Raw genomic sequence first — 16,666 nt, 5'->3', positions numbered from 1 at the left:
AACACATTTCCCCTTACTTTTTAGGAGAAAAAGTGAGTCTTATAGAGCAAAAAATACGGTATGTTCTAGTTGAGATTCTTGCATTGTGGTGGGGTTGGACTACATGAGCCTCGGGACCCATGATTCTATGAGAACCAAAAGGGACACAAACATCTTCTCCTGTTTCCCTACACCTTTGAGCCACTTCAGTGTATCGACAATCAACATGCTTATGCATAAGGTGTTTGGGACAAAACAATAACAACAACAACCGAGTTCGTTTTCATCAGAATGGCAATGCAAATCCTTACCTTCCGCTTAATGATGAAAGATATGGTACCACATGGATGCCCAGCGGCCCGCCTTCCCCAGAAATCTCTACCGCTCTTGTCACACCACTAAGGAAGAGGAGGGGGAAACAGACATGGTTACATTCAACAAAAATCGGAGAGCAATAGTCTCACCAGGAGACCAGCCTACCACCAACCTTGTCGTTGTTTCAATGCCAGGCAAAGATGTTTTCGTTTTCCTGGGAATTTGGGCAACATCCATGATTCGGGTTTTTTGTATTGTTAAAACTGTTTTTTATAGGTTTGTGTGATTTTATCCTTGTTTCTTCTTGCTCGGCCGTACATAGCTTTGAGGCTGTTGCTTTTAAAGTTAGAAGCTATACAGTAATGTATTAAGCCTAAACTTTAAAAGAGATCAAGACAAAAGCAGCTGTGAAAGGTCAACAAAAGTAGAATAGTCCTGCTTCAGCCCTGGTCTCATCGACACATATATTCTCCTTTATTTTAGTATTGGTTCCGTAGTGTGGGGCCTTTTGTATTCATTTTAATCTCCCCAGGAGATTAAAAATCCTGGACCCCATGTGTGCAATAATAATGGTGGCTAAAGACAGGGACGAGAAGGCTTTTTTTAATACTTGTGCTACAACATCTGAAGTGGGCTCATGTGGAGGTAATACTTATCTGACAATGCCCCTTCTATACAGTCGTACCTTGGTTCTCAGATGCCTTGCGACTCGAACGTTTTGGCTCCTGAACGCAACAAACCCAGGAGTGAGTGTTTTCCGGTTTGCGAACGTTTTTTGGAAACCCGAACGTCCGACATGGCTTTCGCAGTTGAGTGCAGGAAGCTCCTGCGGCCAATCGGAAGCCGCACCTCGGTTTTTGAACGTTTCCGGAAGTCGAATCGACTTCTTGGGGCAGATTCCGTCCGAGAACCAGGGTGCAACTGTAATGAAGTTGGAATAATGACCTGCTTCTGATCTTCACTTCCTAGACGTAGTGATTGCATCTCTTTCACAAACATGCTCAGCTCAGTATGCGATGTCTCTCAAAACCGAAAGTTTACTTCAGCCTCTGTGTGATGTCTTGTTCTTGTCTGGACAACTATCTATTAGTGCACACTTGACCACAACAGCTCTTTCTTCCTGTTTTGTTCCCCGTTTCATTTCCTGCAGTGTTGCGGATTTAATCAGTGGATAATGTTCTGTGTTGATTGACACAATTTCCTGATTACCTTGTTATCACTTCCCTGGTGCTTTCATATGCCATGGCTCAGGTGTCCGTCGCTGCTAATCATTTTTCTAGAATTGTATCTGAGCCCCGCCAGGTTCAGGATGGGAAAGGAATCAACTGAATTAACTGAAAAGTTTTGTGGACACGGAAGTACACTTTTATCCATGACAGGTTATGGCAGGCATAGGCAAGCTCCGCCCTCCAGATGTTTTGGGACTACAATTCCCATTATCCCTGACCACTGGTCCTCCTAGCTAGAGATGATGGGAGTTGTAGTCCCAAAACATCTGGAGGGCTGAGTTTGCCTATGCCTGGGTTATGGTCTGACAGACCTGTTATGTGCTAACCACGAGTGTGGTGATCTCTCTCAGCTGCTGTTAAGACCTGGTTCGCATGGTGATCTCATACTAGAACCCTGGGGATAGTAACTGCTGGGCTTCCTGCCCATTCTCTTCTACTTTGGCGATCCCTCATAACTGTGTAAGATTGTCTTCCATGGACACATTCTTAGCAGTAGTCCATAAGTGACTGTGGAGGCCAATTCTGGATCCACACTTCCTTCCACAGTGGGGACATACACTCCCACAGGGTGGGAGTTGATCACAGAGAGGGTTTGCCAAATGTGCCTTCCTCTTGGCTTGTTTCTCCCTTTTGCTCTGAGTTTGAGCATTTGCAGAGGTGAAGAGCAGGGGCCCAAAGCAAGGATTCAGTGTACTTGCCAATGTGCATTGCATTAAAGGTAAAGGTCAAGGGACCCCTGACCATTAGGGCCAGTCGTGACTGACTCTGGGGTTGCGACGCTCATCTCGCTTTATTGGCCGAGGGAGCCGGCGTACAGCTTCCGGGTCATGGCGAACCAGAGCAGTGCATGGAAATGCCGTTTACCTTCCCACCGGAGCGGTACCTATTTATCTACTTGCACTTTGACGTGCTTTCGAACTTCTAGGTTGGCAGGAGCAGGGACCTAGCAATGGGAGCTCACCCTGTCGTGGGGATTCGAACTGCCGACCTTCTGATCAACTAGTCCTAGGCTCTGTGGTTTAACCCACAGCGCCATCCACGTCCCACGTACATTGCATTAGATATGTACAAAATAACTGCAGGCTCCCATGTGTAGGTTCACAGGTGGGCTGGATGAGGTAGCTGTTCGATGGAGCAAGCTTGTTTTCTCCTGCTCTGGAGGCTAGGACCCAAACCAATGAATTCAAGTTACAGTGAAACCTCGGGTTAAGAACTGGTACCAAAGCTGGCCTGATACAAGCCCGGCCGATCCAATGGAGCCTTTAAATGAGTAACCTATGCATGATGCAGTTTCAGAATGCCAAGTAATCAACTGTTAATAAACCAAGTATGTACTTTCTAATAGCCTTGGTTTAATTTTTCATTAACAGAGCTATTTTTATTATGAAAAAAAAAACATGTTTCAGTGTGAGGCTTGCAAAAATATTTCTGTTTCTACATGTCACACTACGGGGTGGAATTACATGACTGGCGATACATTCCTAAACTACAGTATAATGCCTTGTTATTTTTAACCTTTTCTAATTAAGAGGTATTGGACAAGAAACATGAATGTAAGAAAGGGGGAAAGGAGAAAGAAAGAAAGAAAGAAAGAAAGAAAGAAAGAAAGAAAGAAAGAAAGAAAGAAAGAAAGCTTCAAGTCATTAGCTATTATGGAGCACATTAAAATTCTACGCAAGGGCATGTGATTTTATTGAGCTTGCTATTACGCCACCACGTTTGTTTATTGTTAAATAAGAAAATGTACCGTTTTTTGTAGACAGAGTTTTTGCTAACTGGTAGTAAACAAAACACCTCTCTTTCTCTTCCCCCGCATATTTCCCATCTTCCTATAAGCACACAAAGAAATATTCTCATGTGGTTTTTTTTTGGGGGGGGGGGAATCACAGTTTTCCATTCTCTTATTTTGAGACAAAATGAAAAATGGTGTTTACTGTCTTCTTGATACATACAGTAATTTTAACAAGATATACATGGGAAAGTAATAGGGGTAAGGCATGCAGGCCTATATTGAAAGGGTTTTTTAACTTGTCTGAAATCTTGGTTAAAACAAACACACACAAACAAACAAACACACACACACACTTTGGTTTAGGGCTTCAATGACAACATTTTGGAGGTCCCAGGTCGCAAGGTGGTTAGACTGGTCTCAACTAGGGCCAGGGCCTTTTCTGTACTGGCCCCGATCTGGTGGAACGCTCTGTCACAAGAGACCAGGGCCCTGCAGGACTTGACATGTTTCTGCAGGGCCTGCAAGACCAAGCTGTTCTGCCTGGCCTTTGGTTTGGACTCAGTCTGACCCTTACGTTTCCCTCCCCTTATGGTTTTGATCAGCTACTTTCAAAATGAGGCTGCATTTTAAATTGCATTTTAACCTGTATTTTAAATTGGGCCCCCCCCCCCATTAAGTTTTTATTGTAATTTTACTGGTGTTAGCCGCACTGAGCCCGGCTCTGGCTGGGGAGGGCGGGGTATAAATAAAATTTATTATTATTATTATTATTATTATTATTATTAGTGCTAAATCTAGCTCCATTCAGTTACCAGGTACCTGCGGTTTTCAACACTGCCACTGAGACTTCCTTAAAACCACCTAGAATGCAAAAATCGCAAGCAGTTCTGAATTTGAGAGTGTGCTCCCAGATTTGCTGTTTTTAGCCAGGTGCTCTTAACCGCCTCACCACTGTCACCGCAAGCAGGTTTAAATATCAGATAGGAGAACAAGGCACCTTCTTACCAGAATATTTATATTTGGCAAATCTTTATCTGATTAGGAAAACTCGTTGCTTCCTGCTCGTTAACGATCTGACCACAGAGATCCTTGAATTCAAAAAACGCCAAAGCGAGTAACGCAAATGTAACATAATTGAAGGTGGCAGCCATGCAGAAAAGTTACTGCTAACATAATACGCCTGCTCCCCCACCACCCAAATCTTACTATCACTTCCCCTGCAGTTCAAAGCCATCAGCAGATCAGAGATCGGCTGCTCCATCTCCTCCATCTTTTCATCCACCACCCACCAAAACTAACGCTCTCATTTGGACCATGCTGTTCTTAATTTGGTTTAGCTGAAGCAGAATGATATGATGATATATAGAAAGAGCAGAAGAAAGCATGGTGAAGAATGAGAACGGCAAATTAGGGAGCAGGGAGAGAGACTTGCAATTACATACATGCTGGTGAAATGTTATTTCATTACAGTCAGGGTCGGCAGGAGAGGACATAGACATGGTACCGCTCTGGAGGGAAAATAAACAGCGTTTCTGTGCGCTGCTCTGGTTTTGCCAGAAGCGGCTTAGTCTTGCTGGCCACATGACCCGGAAGCTGTCTGCGGACAAATGCCGGCTCACTCGGCCTATAGAGCGAGATGAGCGCGCAACCCCAGAGTCGTCCGTGACTGGACCTAATGGTCAGGGGTACCTTTACCTTTACCTTTTTAGTAATCTACAGGCCTTTACTGTGATATGAGAGCAAGGCCAAATAGTGACTGCCCAAACTCATCCAGGGGTGCCAACTTGAATAAAGTGGTACCTCGAGTTACATACACTTCAGGTTACAGACTCTGCTAACCCAGAAATAGTACGTCGGGTTAAGAATTTTGCTTCAGGATGAGAACAGAAATCGTGCTCCTGCGGCGCGGCAGCAGCGGGAGGGCGCATTAGCTAAAGTGGTGCTTCAGGTTAAGAACAGTTTCAGGTTAAGAACGGACCTCCAGAACGAATTAAGTACATAACCAGAGGTACCACTGTATTGGTACCACTGCCATTTGAATTTTGCATTATAAGAACTCATGTCGCTTTTTCCATTCTGGCATGACCCAACGGTATGGGAGTTTCATGAGTAGATCTCACAATGCCTTCTTCCATGTTTGAAACCAGTCACAGGGGGAGGTTTTTGAGTTACACAGGGGGTTACATGGAAATGAGGGAGTTAACCTTTTCTCCCCATCCCACAATGCAGTGTACTCCAATTAAAAACACCACCGTGGTTACTATTAGCCTGGGGTTGGGGGCAGACATCTAACTTTTTTCTCCTTCCAGAGCTAACAGAAGCTTGGAGAGAGGGGTTGGGGAAATCACATGCTGGAGAAAGTTAAAATCCTCTCTGCCCACTATGCAAACCCTGTTTTTCCCATCCTTGCCCCTCAGCTACTTTAAGCAAACTGGAAGGCCTAGGCATATATCTCCCATGTCACATCTAGTTTGGCCCCAGGTAATGTGACAATATAGAGGCTTCCAAGCATCCTGAAATCTACCCGGTGTAAATATCTGCCATTTCTCTTCAACAAATTGATTTAAGGAACTATATTATTTGATCTACGATAGGCAGAATGTCACGAGCCATACATAAACACACACATTTATACATCCAAAAGATGTACGAGGTTTTTCTTTTAAAAAAGTAAAAAAAAACAGATAAGGTACAGTAAGGTAGAAATGAAATATAAACGTATTCATACATACTTGAAAATGAATTTTGTTTTCTGAGACGCCAGCGCTTCGCTGTGTGCAGCAAGATCCCAATCTTCTGAAGACGAGTGGGTCAAACCCTAAAGAGATTTTGAAAATGTGCATTTTAATGTTAAATATTATGATTTGGATTTAGAGCAGTTGTTAATACTTATGGATTACACTCCAAACCGAAAAGCAAACGTCTAGGAATTCCAGCCTTACTGATGCCAACAACTGCTCCATACCTCTGCTGCAACAAGACTTGAAAAGGCGTGATCTGATGTTGCTTTATTTCCACCGTTTCATGAAGCAGTTAGAATGGTAAGGCAGGATAGAAAGGGGGGAAGCAACAGAGAGACATACACACAAACCCCCACATGTGAGCAGAAAGTGGAAAGAGCAGAATTTCCTTACAGCAAATTCATTTTTAAAAAAAATCCTGATAAATGTAGCTGAACATAGTGAGTGCAATGTAGACGTGCCTTTCTGCAAGGGCCTCCAACCTAGCGGTGAAGAATCCTCTGGAAAAACAATCTCTCAAAGGTCCTGTTGATGGCATTCTACCATTGTACTGTGGAGAGTGTATTAGCTTATGGTCTCTGTGTGTGGTTTGGGAGCTGCACGGCCAGGGAAAAAGCAATGCTGTCCAGGGTTGTAAAGACTGCAGAGAGAATAATTGGGTCCACTCTTCCCACCTTAGATCAAATCTATGCTGCCAGGTGCCATAAGAAAGCGGCAGAGATAGCGCAGGATAGTGCACACCCCGGAAATGATCTCTTTCAGCTTCTGCCTTCTGGAAGAAGGTACAGGGTTATAAAGACTAGGAGTAGCCGCCTGAGAAACAGTTTCTACCCAAATGCAATTCTGGTTTTAAACACAGTATAAGGAGTCTCTATAGGAGTATATTGTATTTTAAAATGGGGTTTCAGAGTTTTTAGGGGTTTTTGAATGTCTTATGTAGATTTCGTTGTTCTGTATGGACAATGACAATAAAGATATCGTATCATATTGTATTGAGGAGAAAGGAGGGCGGGGATATTATTGGCTATTTCCTTTCCTCCATGAAACCTCTCAGTTGCTCTGGAAGGTACCCCAATCCTCAGAGGGTCCCCCAGAGCAGATTTTCAGAGAGTTGCAGGAGGGGATTTGCAAAGCTACCATCCTCCCCTTTTCTTGTGAGCAGAACTCTACTTCTGAGAAATCTGGATCCAAACCCTTAAAATCTTGGAACTGTAGGGGAATTATGGTTCACAACAACCCACGTTGTTTAAATGGAAACATTATCAGAATGAGCATGAATCCAAACCAGGCATAGGCAAACTCGGGTCCTCCAGATGTTTGGGACTACAATTCCCATCATCCCTGACCACTGGTTCTGTTAGCTAGGGATGATGGGAATTGTAGTCCCAAACATCTGGAGGACCCGAGTTTGCCTATGCCTGATCTAAACGTATTTTGACATGGCATCACTTTCATAAATGATATTCTAAAATGGACAACACTAACTTATTGGGATAGAATTAGAAACATATTGACTCTTCATCACTTTTAAAAAATATTTGGGTGGAACAGACCCTCCCCCTCTCTGTATCAGGAACTGAAACTGAATCTGAATGTCACCATCTAGTTCAAGCCACTTTATATAAGAAAATAATTGTGGCTGAAAATGTCAAGATTAATTAGTGAAGTCCTGTTTCATCCAGAGTATCAACACTGATACCGAGCGGTCTAATTTCAGCTATAAATGATGTCATGTGAACTAATAACACAGCAAATAACAGTTGAACAAATGACTTTTTTTTTCTCCCAAGGGATTTCAGGATAGTAGAATACCTTGAGATGAGCCAATTCACCTTATCTACTGTATTTTTTGCTCTACAAGACTCACTTTTTCCCTCCTAAAAAGTAAGGGGAAATGTGTGTGCGTCTTATGGAGCGAATGCAGGCTGCGCAGCTATCCCAGAAGCCAGAACAGCAAGAGGGATTGCTGCTTTCACTGCGCAGCGATCCTTCTTGCTGTTCTGACTTCTGAGATTCAGAATATTTTTTTTCTTGTTTTCCTCCTCCAAAAACTAGGTGCGTCTTGTGGTCTGGTGCTTCTTATAGAGCGAAAAATACGGTATATACTAATACCAAGTCAAGTCCTACACTGTGCTTGTGATTATCCACCTAAAACACTATATGTGCATCCTCTGGAACGAGGTTTCAAAATTCTTTGAAATTTTGCAAACCTTTGATACTGAAAAAGCCCTGGAATTCTACAGCTAGTTCAGAGCACAGCTGAAAGGCTTTTGACTGGGACCAATCAGCAGAATCAAATATCTTCACCGAATCCTGGCCTGTTTCAAAGGACAGTCTGAAGCGCTAGTGCTTACTTTTAAAACCCTATACTGTTTGGAATCGGGCATACATGAAGGAATGCCAAGCATAACCACATCAACCTGCTTGCCTGCTAGTACAATAGCCACAGACCTTTCTTCCAGAGCGCCCATCTTTAGAAATTACTGTATTGGCCCGAATATAAGCCACACTCCCCCCCCCCCCAAATTCCAATCGTGAAAAGTTAAAAGTGTGGCTTATATTCAGGGCTGGATTTAGGTTTGATGAGGACCTAAGCTACTGAAGGTAATGGGGCCCTTTATATGTCCAGCTGTCCTTTGTCAACAACAAATTGTCACTGGTTTTTTGTGTGTGTTGAATATATGCTATATGGTAATTTATGGACGTAATACGTATCTAAAGCCATTTGCACATGTTCCCATGCAACCATTCCATGCAGAATGTAAAGGTAAAGGGACCCCTGACCATTAGGTCCAGTCGTGGCCGACTCTGGGGTTGCGGCGCTCATCTCGCTTTATTGTCCGAGGGAGCCGGTATACAGCTTCCGGGTCATGTGGCCAGCATGACTAAGCCACTTCTGGCGAACCAGAGCAGTGCACGGAAACGCCGTTTACCTTCCTGCCGGAGCGGTACCTATTTATCTACTTGCACTTTGAAATGCTTTCGTACTGCTAGGTTGGCAGGAGCAGGGACTGAGCAACGGAGGCTCACCCCGTCGAGGGGATTCGAACCGGCGACCTTCTGATCAGCAAGTCCTAGGCTCTGTGGTTTAACCCACAGTGCTGTAGGCACCCTATATATAGAACTGAGCAAACGAGTGATATTTTAGGGAGCAGGCTAGCAGGCAGGGCCCATGACTTACATCATAGGAGCCTACACAACACAAAACACTGTTGTGTGTAGGTTTTATTTTATTTATTATCTTATATTTTGGAAATGTACATCCAGGTTTTTTCCCCTTTAATTTTAAGAGAGTGGGGCCTTAAGCTATAGCTTGTTTAGCTTATACATAAATCCGGCACTGCTAATATTCGCGACCTTACGCCACCGGCAAACAGGCGTGGCTCCCCCCCCCCCCAGTGATGCTCAACCCACTTGCAGCTCCCACGCCTCCCCCAAGCCGCCAAATTTTAAAGGTGCGGTTTATATGTGGGTGCGGCTTATATTTGGCCAATACGGTATGTGGGTGGTGACTGGGAAGAGGGTCTTCCCAGAATGCTGTTATTCTGCTTACTAAGTTCTCTCCCAAGGAAGGCTCGCCAGGCACAGAGTTTCCCTTTGAGGTCACCAAGTAAGCTTAAAAAAATAATAATCCCTAGACTATTTTTACCCATTAGATTGTTATTGTTGTTTAGTCGTTTAGCCGTGTCCGACTCTTCACGACCCCCTGGACCACAGCATGCCAGGCCCTCCTGTCTTCCACTGCCTCCCGCAGTTTGGTCAAACTCATGCTGGCAGCTTCGAGAACACTATCCAACCATCTCGTCCTCTGTCGTCCCCTTCTCCTTGTGCCCTCCATCTTTCCCAACATCAGGGTCTTTTCCAGGGAGTCTTCTCTTCTCATGAGGTGGCCAAAGTATTGGAGCCTCAGCTTCAGGATCTGTCCTTCCAGTGAGCACTCAGGGCTGATTTCCTTAAGAATGGAGAGGTTTGATCTTCTTGCAGTCCATGGGACTCTCAAGAGTCTCCTCCAGCACCACAATTCAAAAGCATCAATTCTTCGGCGATCAGCCTTCTTTATGGATCCATAAGATACAATCTATTATTATTATTATTATTATTATCCATAAGATACAATCTATAAAATTAATAATAATAACAGCAATATATGAATATGTAGATTTATATGGATCTAAAGGTAAAGGTAAAGGTACCCCTGCCCGTACGGGCCAGTCTTGACATACTCTAGGGTTGTGCGCCCATCTCACCTAAGAGGCCGGGGGCCAGCGTTGTCCGGAGACACTTCCGGGTCACGTAGCCAGCATGACAAAGCTGCATCTGGCGAGCCAGCGCAGCACACGGAACGCCGTTTACCTTCCCACCAGTAAGCGGTCCCTATTTATCTACTTGCACCCGGGGGTGCTTTCGAACTGCTAGGTTGGCAGGCGCTGGGACCGAGCAACGGGAGCGCACCCCGCCGCGGGGATTCGAACCGCCGACCTTTCAATCGGCAAGCCCTAGGCGCTGAGGCTTTTACCCACAGCGCCACCCGCGTCCCTTATACGGATCTACCAGGCTTTTAATCAGCAATTAATTTTTGCTGCTAGTTTTATTCACTATTTTAATTTTGTTGCATCTTTTATTTCCCCCCAGTTTTTGTGGTGAAAGCTGCCCTGAGATATGAAGGTCGTCATAGAAATGTATTAATAGGTTTTAAAATGGCATTGATTTCAATGGCAGAGATGAACGCATGCATAAATTTCCCCCAATGACCTCAATGGGACTTCTGAGGAACTCTGGTTAGATTGTGCTCCACATTTTAAACGCATTACAGATACATGCAATTGCAAGCCCAGTCCAACTTAGCTTTGTTAATAAATCTAGTGTTTTTGTCATCTTCAGACTTAAAAAAATATATATTGATAGTTTATCTTAAAATCCATAAGTTAATTTGGAAGCAAAATGTCCTACTACTGGAGAAAACATTGTTATTAAAAGAAATCCTGAAGGATCTATAAATATATTATAAATCCCGTGTGTGTGTGTGTGTGTGTGTGTGTGTGTGTGTAAAGAGACAGCAGAAAATAACCTTTAGCAAAGTGTGATTTGTTCTAATAATTTAGTATAGAATTCAGTGAAACAAGAACTGAAGTAGTGTATTATGCCCTGAATACCTAAGTGACTGGATGGTTTGATAAAATGGTGGCATAACCTGCACTGAAACAAAGCAAAATAATTATTAAAGATTTTAAAAAAATTATGAGAAGAAGCAGGATATATTAACATTCGTAAGTAATGAGATCATGAAGCAGAAATTCACGGGACGAAAAAACAAACAAACCCAGCACAGCTACAAGAACCCAATAAAAGGTTAATTAAAGAACATTATATAATACATCCTCAGAATCATAAAATTATTAAGACAACAACCACCGACAGAAAAGCCACCGCTAATATGCCTCATTTGTAATTTTATTTATTTATTTATTGAAAAGCATGAACTCGCGCAGCAGACTTCATTTCATATGAGGAGATGGGCTTACTGACAACAACAATGTCTTCAGGGGTTCAGAGGGATTAATTGAAGCATTGCTGTAAAGTAATGGCTGCATACTTAATTAGAAGAATAAAAGTAAGGAAGCAAATTGTTGTTCCTTAGGTGAGCACGACATGGACACACAAAAATGGAACAGGTGAAAGACTATTATCTCAGGGGTAGGCAAACTAAGGCCCGGGGGGCCCGACGTGGCCCACCAAGCTCGTAAATCTTGCTATCATTTACACCCTGCTCATGCACGATGTACAGTACTAAACTATGATTCAGTGTGACACATGGACACAGACAATGCGTAATTCCTCTCAAATTTGGTAGCGGCTGTGGCCCAGTTTGCACGTCACAGTCAAATATAGTTAACAAACCTTGGCTTAACACCATGGTTTGTACACAGCCAAACGAACTATCACCCCAGGAGTGGCCAGAAAACTATGGTTGTTGCTCCTGTTGGCTAGAAGGAAGCAGCAAAGCAGCAGTCATTTGTGTGTTTTCGGTATACTGTCAGCTATGATTAACCATGGCACATGAATCCACAGTAAGCATGAACATGAATCATTGTAGCTTCCGACGTGACATAATTCAAAAAAAGTCACTCTGAACTAAAGAATGAACCAATTGTACTGATTCAACATAAAGCACAAAAAATGTGAGCACCTTATGTAAGTTTCTGCTATCGAATTAGTGTCAAAAGAAGGCACTGGATCTTGTGTGGGTTGGAAAGTCACAACTTGGCCAGACACCATTTACTCCTTTTTTCTGGAGGGCCACACTGAGCAAAATGAGGAAATGGAATCCTAAGAGGACAGTTCCTAACATTTCCAAGAAATGTCATTTATGAATTTTATGGTTGGGATACAGGGAGCTATTCCAAAGGACTTAGTGGGATATTTGGTTTTTTGCATTTTCCTTTTAACAGCAGACACATGCCCCAGATGACATTTGTTTATGAAATGAGGCAAGGGTATTGTTAGCCCAGAAACGGAAGCAAGAAGAAATTCCGACGAAAGAAGAACGGCAGACGAAATTAACGGACTATGCAGAATTGGACAAAATGACAGGAAGGATTCGAAACCTGCGGGACCAGAGATTTACAGAAGACTGGAAGAAGTGTATGAATTATTTGAAGAGCAACTGTAATCAACAAATTACGCTAGTAGGACCACAAGAAGTTTTGTAAGGAGAAATATACGAAGTGTTACAAAGTGGAAAAAGATAGAGATATCGGTTATGAGTTTGAAATGTAAGAGGGAAAATAAGAAATGCATACTAAGAGATTAGATTGGAAAAATTTCAGACAGGACTGATGGAAGTCAAAAAATTGAATAAAAGCATGTTTATTTACTGTTGAAAATTATATGTCAAAAAACTAATAAAAAATTATATATTAAAAAAAGACAATTGTTTATGAAATGAATATGCCTTGAATTTGGCTAGGATGGCTCCCACTTCATCTATGTTCATGTTCCTTCACTGAGCACTAAGTTAACACCACAGCTAATGGAGAAGCAGCTATTTTTTGTAAACTTGATTGAGTAATGTGAACTACATAGGCGTTATGCAGGCGTTATAAAAGCAGCTAGCCTATATTCACTACTAACAGAAGGTCAGACATTGTTGCTTTAATATAAAAATAAAAAAGGTTTTTCCAAGCGAGAAGTTCCTAGTTCAGTTCCCTCTGAAGGAGGATGGGGCTGACTGACAGGCGAATTAGGCACACAAGCAATGACAGGTATATAATGAAATCTTTTACGCAAAACTGGAACTTAAATCTCTCAGGAACCGTTCCATTCTTCAATATATTTTTTTACCAAGTAAGACTTTTTCTTCCTTCAAAGTCTGTTATCTTTTATTACCACCTTACAAGGCTGCACAGCAGGAGTTAAGGTTGCATGTGTGACTAATTTTAGGAAATTGGACACATGCAGAATTTAAGTGACAAGTGATTTAAGTGTTTTTGAGTATTTAGGAGTGTTCTATATTTAAGAGCATTTCAACTTAATTTCTCCAAATATTATTGCTGCTTTGACATACAATTTCCTCTAATTATTGCAGCTATTAGAAAATCAGGTGAACAACATGGATATGTGTGAATTATTTAGTTGTTAGAACCTCTGATTTATATGTCTGCAGGTGGCAGTTTCAGTTGTCCGTTAGACCTTTCAAATCATCATCTATGGAAAGGCCAAACATTAATTTTCCAGATCCGGTTAAAATCCAGTAATATATGCTTAGCAATAGCTAAACACGCAGTAAGACCAAGTGTGAGACTTCCTCCAACTTGTCGCTTATTCTAAACACACGGCCTAATTGTTTTGATTTGGAAACACTCAGATAAAGTTAAATAAACTGAGATTAAGTGCAAGCTGCTAAACATCATTTGTGCCATTTATGATGACAGATAACATGATGAATCTTGAACTTGGGTTTTGCGAAAAACCATTTTCTGAAGCAAGAATGAGAGCAACTCTGCAAAAAAATTTGCTGGGTAAATCTCAGCTCACTGTCTCTGGGCTGCTTCCCAAGATACAAAGGTAATTCAGCCACTGAAGTCAACCAATCAGGGCTCCCTGTAAAATTTGAATGTACATCACTGTTTACATTTTAAGGTACCGTATTTTTCGCCCTATAGGACGCACTTTTCCCCCTCCAAAAATGAAGGGGAAATGTGTGTGCATCCTATGGGGCGAATGCAGGCTTTCACTGAAGCCTGGAGAGCGAGAGGGGTCGGTGCGCTTCCGGAAGCTATCCGCAAGCCTTGGGAGCCCGCGGGAGTTCCCGTTGGGCTCCCTAGGCTTGCAGATAGCAGCTTGCATCCCGAAGCCTGGGGCACGCTGAGAAGCGCGCCCCGGGCTTCGGGCAGATATCCGCAAGCCTGGAGAGCCCGGCGGGAACTCCCAAGGCTTGCGGATAGCAGCCTGTTCTGGGGACTGGGGTTGGGGGAAGCTCGGGCTTCCCCCGCCCCAGCCCCGCGCCTGGGGGGGGGTAATTTTTTTTCCTTTATTTCCCCCTCCCCCAAAACTAGGTGCACACTATAGGGCCGCTGCACCCTATAGGGCGAAAAATACGGTATACACCTAAAACATAATGAGTCAGGGGGTGTTCTGCTGGAATGTGTAAACAAAGTAGGGCTGCTTCTTCAGCAATTGCAGCAAACTGGGTTAAAATAGATGGAAAGCTGAGAATATCATCCTGAGTTGAGATACTTGAAGCAGGTCATGAGGGGGAAAAAACATGCACACTCTTCCTTTCCAGTCTTCTCCAAAGTGAATCCCTCTAACTGCAGTTAAGAGATATGTCAACTTAGGTTTTAATTGCAGTTTGTACTAAATCGGCTCCATCCTAATGAGGGATTATTAACCAGCTCATTTCAAATTCCATTTCATCCTACCTAGTATTAACTGTGGTCAATAACTTCAATAATAACACCTCTTAAGTGTGATTGTCCTTAAAGGGAGTCCTTTTTTTTTTTTTTTTGCGAAGGGTAGGGAAACTATGTTCCAATGCCCTGGAGGAAAACTATGTTCCAATGCCCTGTTCGCCATCAGAACAAGAATTATAGTGCACTAATGCATAGCTCTCGAAACAAAACTTATTTTGTAAGATGATAATTTGTTTACAATTTTAAGGGGGTGGGTTATCAACGTCTCCCTGTTACATTTTGGGGTGGAGTATTGCTGCCAATACTCCACCCTAAAATGGACGCGGGTGGCACTGTGGTCTAAACCACTGAGCCTAGGACTTGCCGATCAGAAGGTCAGCGGTTCGAATCCCCGCAACAGGTGAATTCCCGTTGCTCGGTCCCAGCTCCTGCCAACTTAGCAGTTCGAAAGCACATCAAAGTGCAAGTAGATAAATAGGTACCGCTCTGGCGGGAAGGTAAATGGCATTTCCGTGCACTGCTCTGGTTCGCCAGAAGCAGCTTAGTCATGACCCAGAAAAACTGTCTGCGGACAAATGTCGGCTCCCTCGGCCAGTAAAGCGAGATGAGTGCTGCAACCCCAGAGTCGTTCGCAACTGGACTTAACTGTCAGGGGTCCTTTGCCTTTTTTTATTGCTGCCATGCTCATGGCACAGAATTACTACGGTCTACTTCGGTGTATAGGAGAAGGCCTGAGGATTCTGTTCATTTGCCACCACGTTCTTCATGTGTGATCCAGAAACCCCATTTCTGCAGCATCACATTGGGCTTGCCGATCCGAATTTCAGTGGTTCGAATCCCTGCGACGGGGTGAGCTCCCATTGTTCTGTCCCAGCTCCTGCCTACCTAGGAGTTCTAAAGCACGCCAGTGCAAGTAGATAAATAGGTACCGCTCTGGTGGGAAGGTAAACAGCGTTTCCATGCACTCTGGTTTCCCTCACGGTGTCCCGTTGCGCCAGAAGTGGTTTAGTCATGCTGGCCACATGACCCAGAAGGGTGTCTGCGGACAAATGCCAGCTCCCTTGGCCTGAAAGCAAGATGAGCGTCGCAACCCCATAATCGCCTTCGACTAGACTTAACCATCCAGGGGTCCTTTACCTTACCTGTGAAAATGATGTTCATGCAGGAACCCACATGACTTCTTATGTGCATTGACCTACAAGGTCTGCCCCCAAACCTCCCACCAGTCTATTAATGAACCTGTGCAAACCTTAAGGCATATATATATATATATATATATATATATATAATTTTACAGAAGGCGAGAGCTTACAAATTTCCTAACAGATGAGAATCTGCCTGTGAAGACCTCTGAATGTTTAGAACATGAGCATTCCTGTACACATCGCGAACAGATGTTGCAGTCTCTGGAGACAAGTTCTCCAAAACATCATTACCCCCTCAGATAGCATCTCTGTAAGACTTTATAATCCAATGGCTGCAGAACTGACAAGGAATATTCTAAGCCAATGCTGGGCTGTAGCTACAAATATGAAAATAGTGGAGGTATCAGGTTGCTTACTATAAGCAGAATTAAGATAACTGTTCTTATATCCTATTTGTAATAGCAACCCTTCATATATATTTTTTACTTATTTGGTCTCCATTCTCCTGTGATATCTGGAGCAGACTGCCTATTTGCATTGCACCTTTGCAACATTTTCTCCTTTAGAGCTAGGACAGCTCTGTAACACATTCTGTCACCTCCCATCTGAAGGC

At 43.2% G+C, this 16,666-nt stretch overlaps 1 protein-coding gene across 2 annotated transcripts in view; it reads right to left on the bottom strand.

The window, feature by feature from the left end:
- PARD3B (par-3 family cell polarity regulator beta) overlaps nt 1–16,666 on the bottom strand; it is a 582,805-nt gene that overhangs the window by 403,176 nt on the left and 162,963 nt on the right. For both annotated transcript variants that reach the window (XM_077918269.1, XM_077918271.1), the window contains exons 5-6: nt 5,988–6,073; nt 291–377 (exon numbers count right to left, since the gene is read on the bottom strand). In XM_077918269.1, the coding sequence (XP_077774395.1) occupies nt 291–377; nt 5,988–6,073 (173 nt within the window). The remainder of the gene's footprint in view (nt 1–290; nt 378–5,987; nt 6,074–16,666) is intronic.

The sequence above is a fragment of the Podarcis muralis genome, chromosome 1, assembly GCF_964188315.1.
Source record: "Podarcis muralis chromosome 1, rPodMur119.hap1.1, whole genome shotgun sequence".
NCBI classification, from domain to species: Eukaryota; Metazoa; Chordata; class Lepidosauria; order Squamata; family Lacertidae; genus Podarcis; species Podarcis muralis.
The sequence above is the reverse complement of the archived record's forward strand: the minus strand, read 5'-3'. Positions and strand labels throughout refer to the sequence as shown.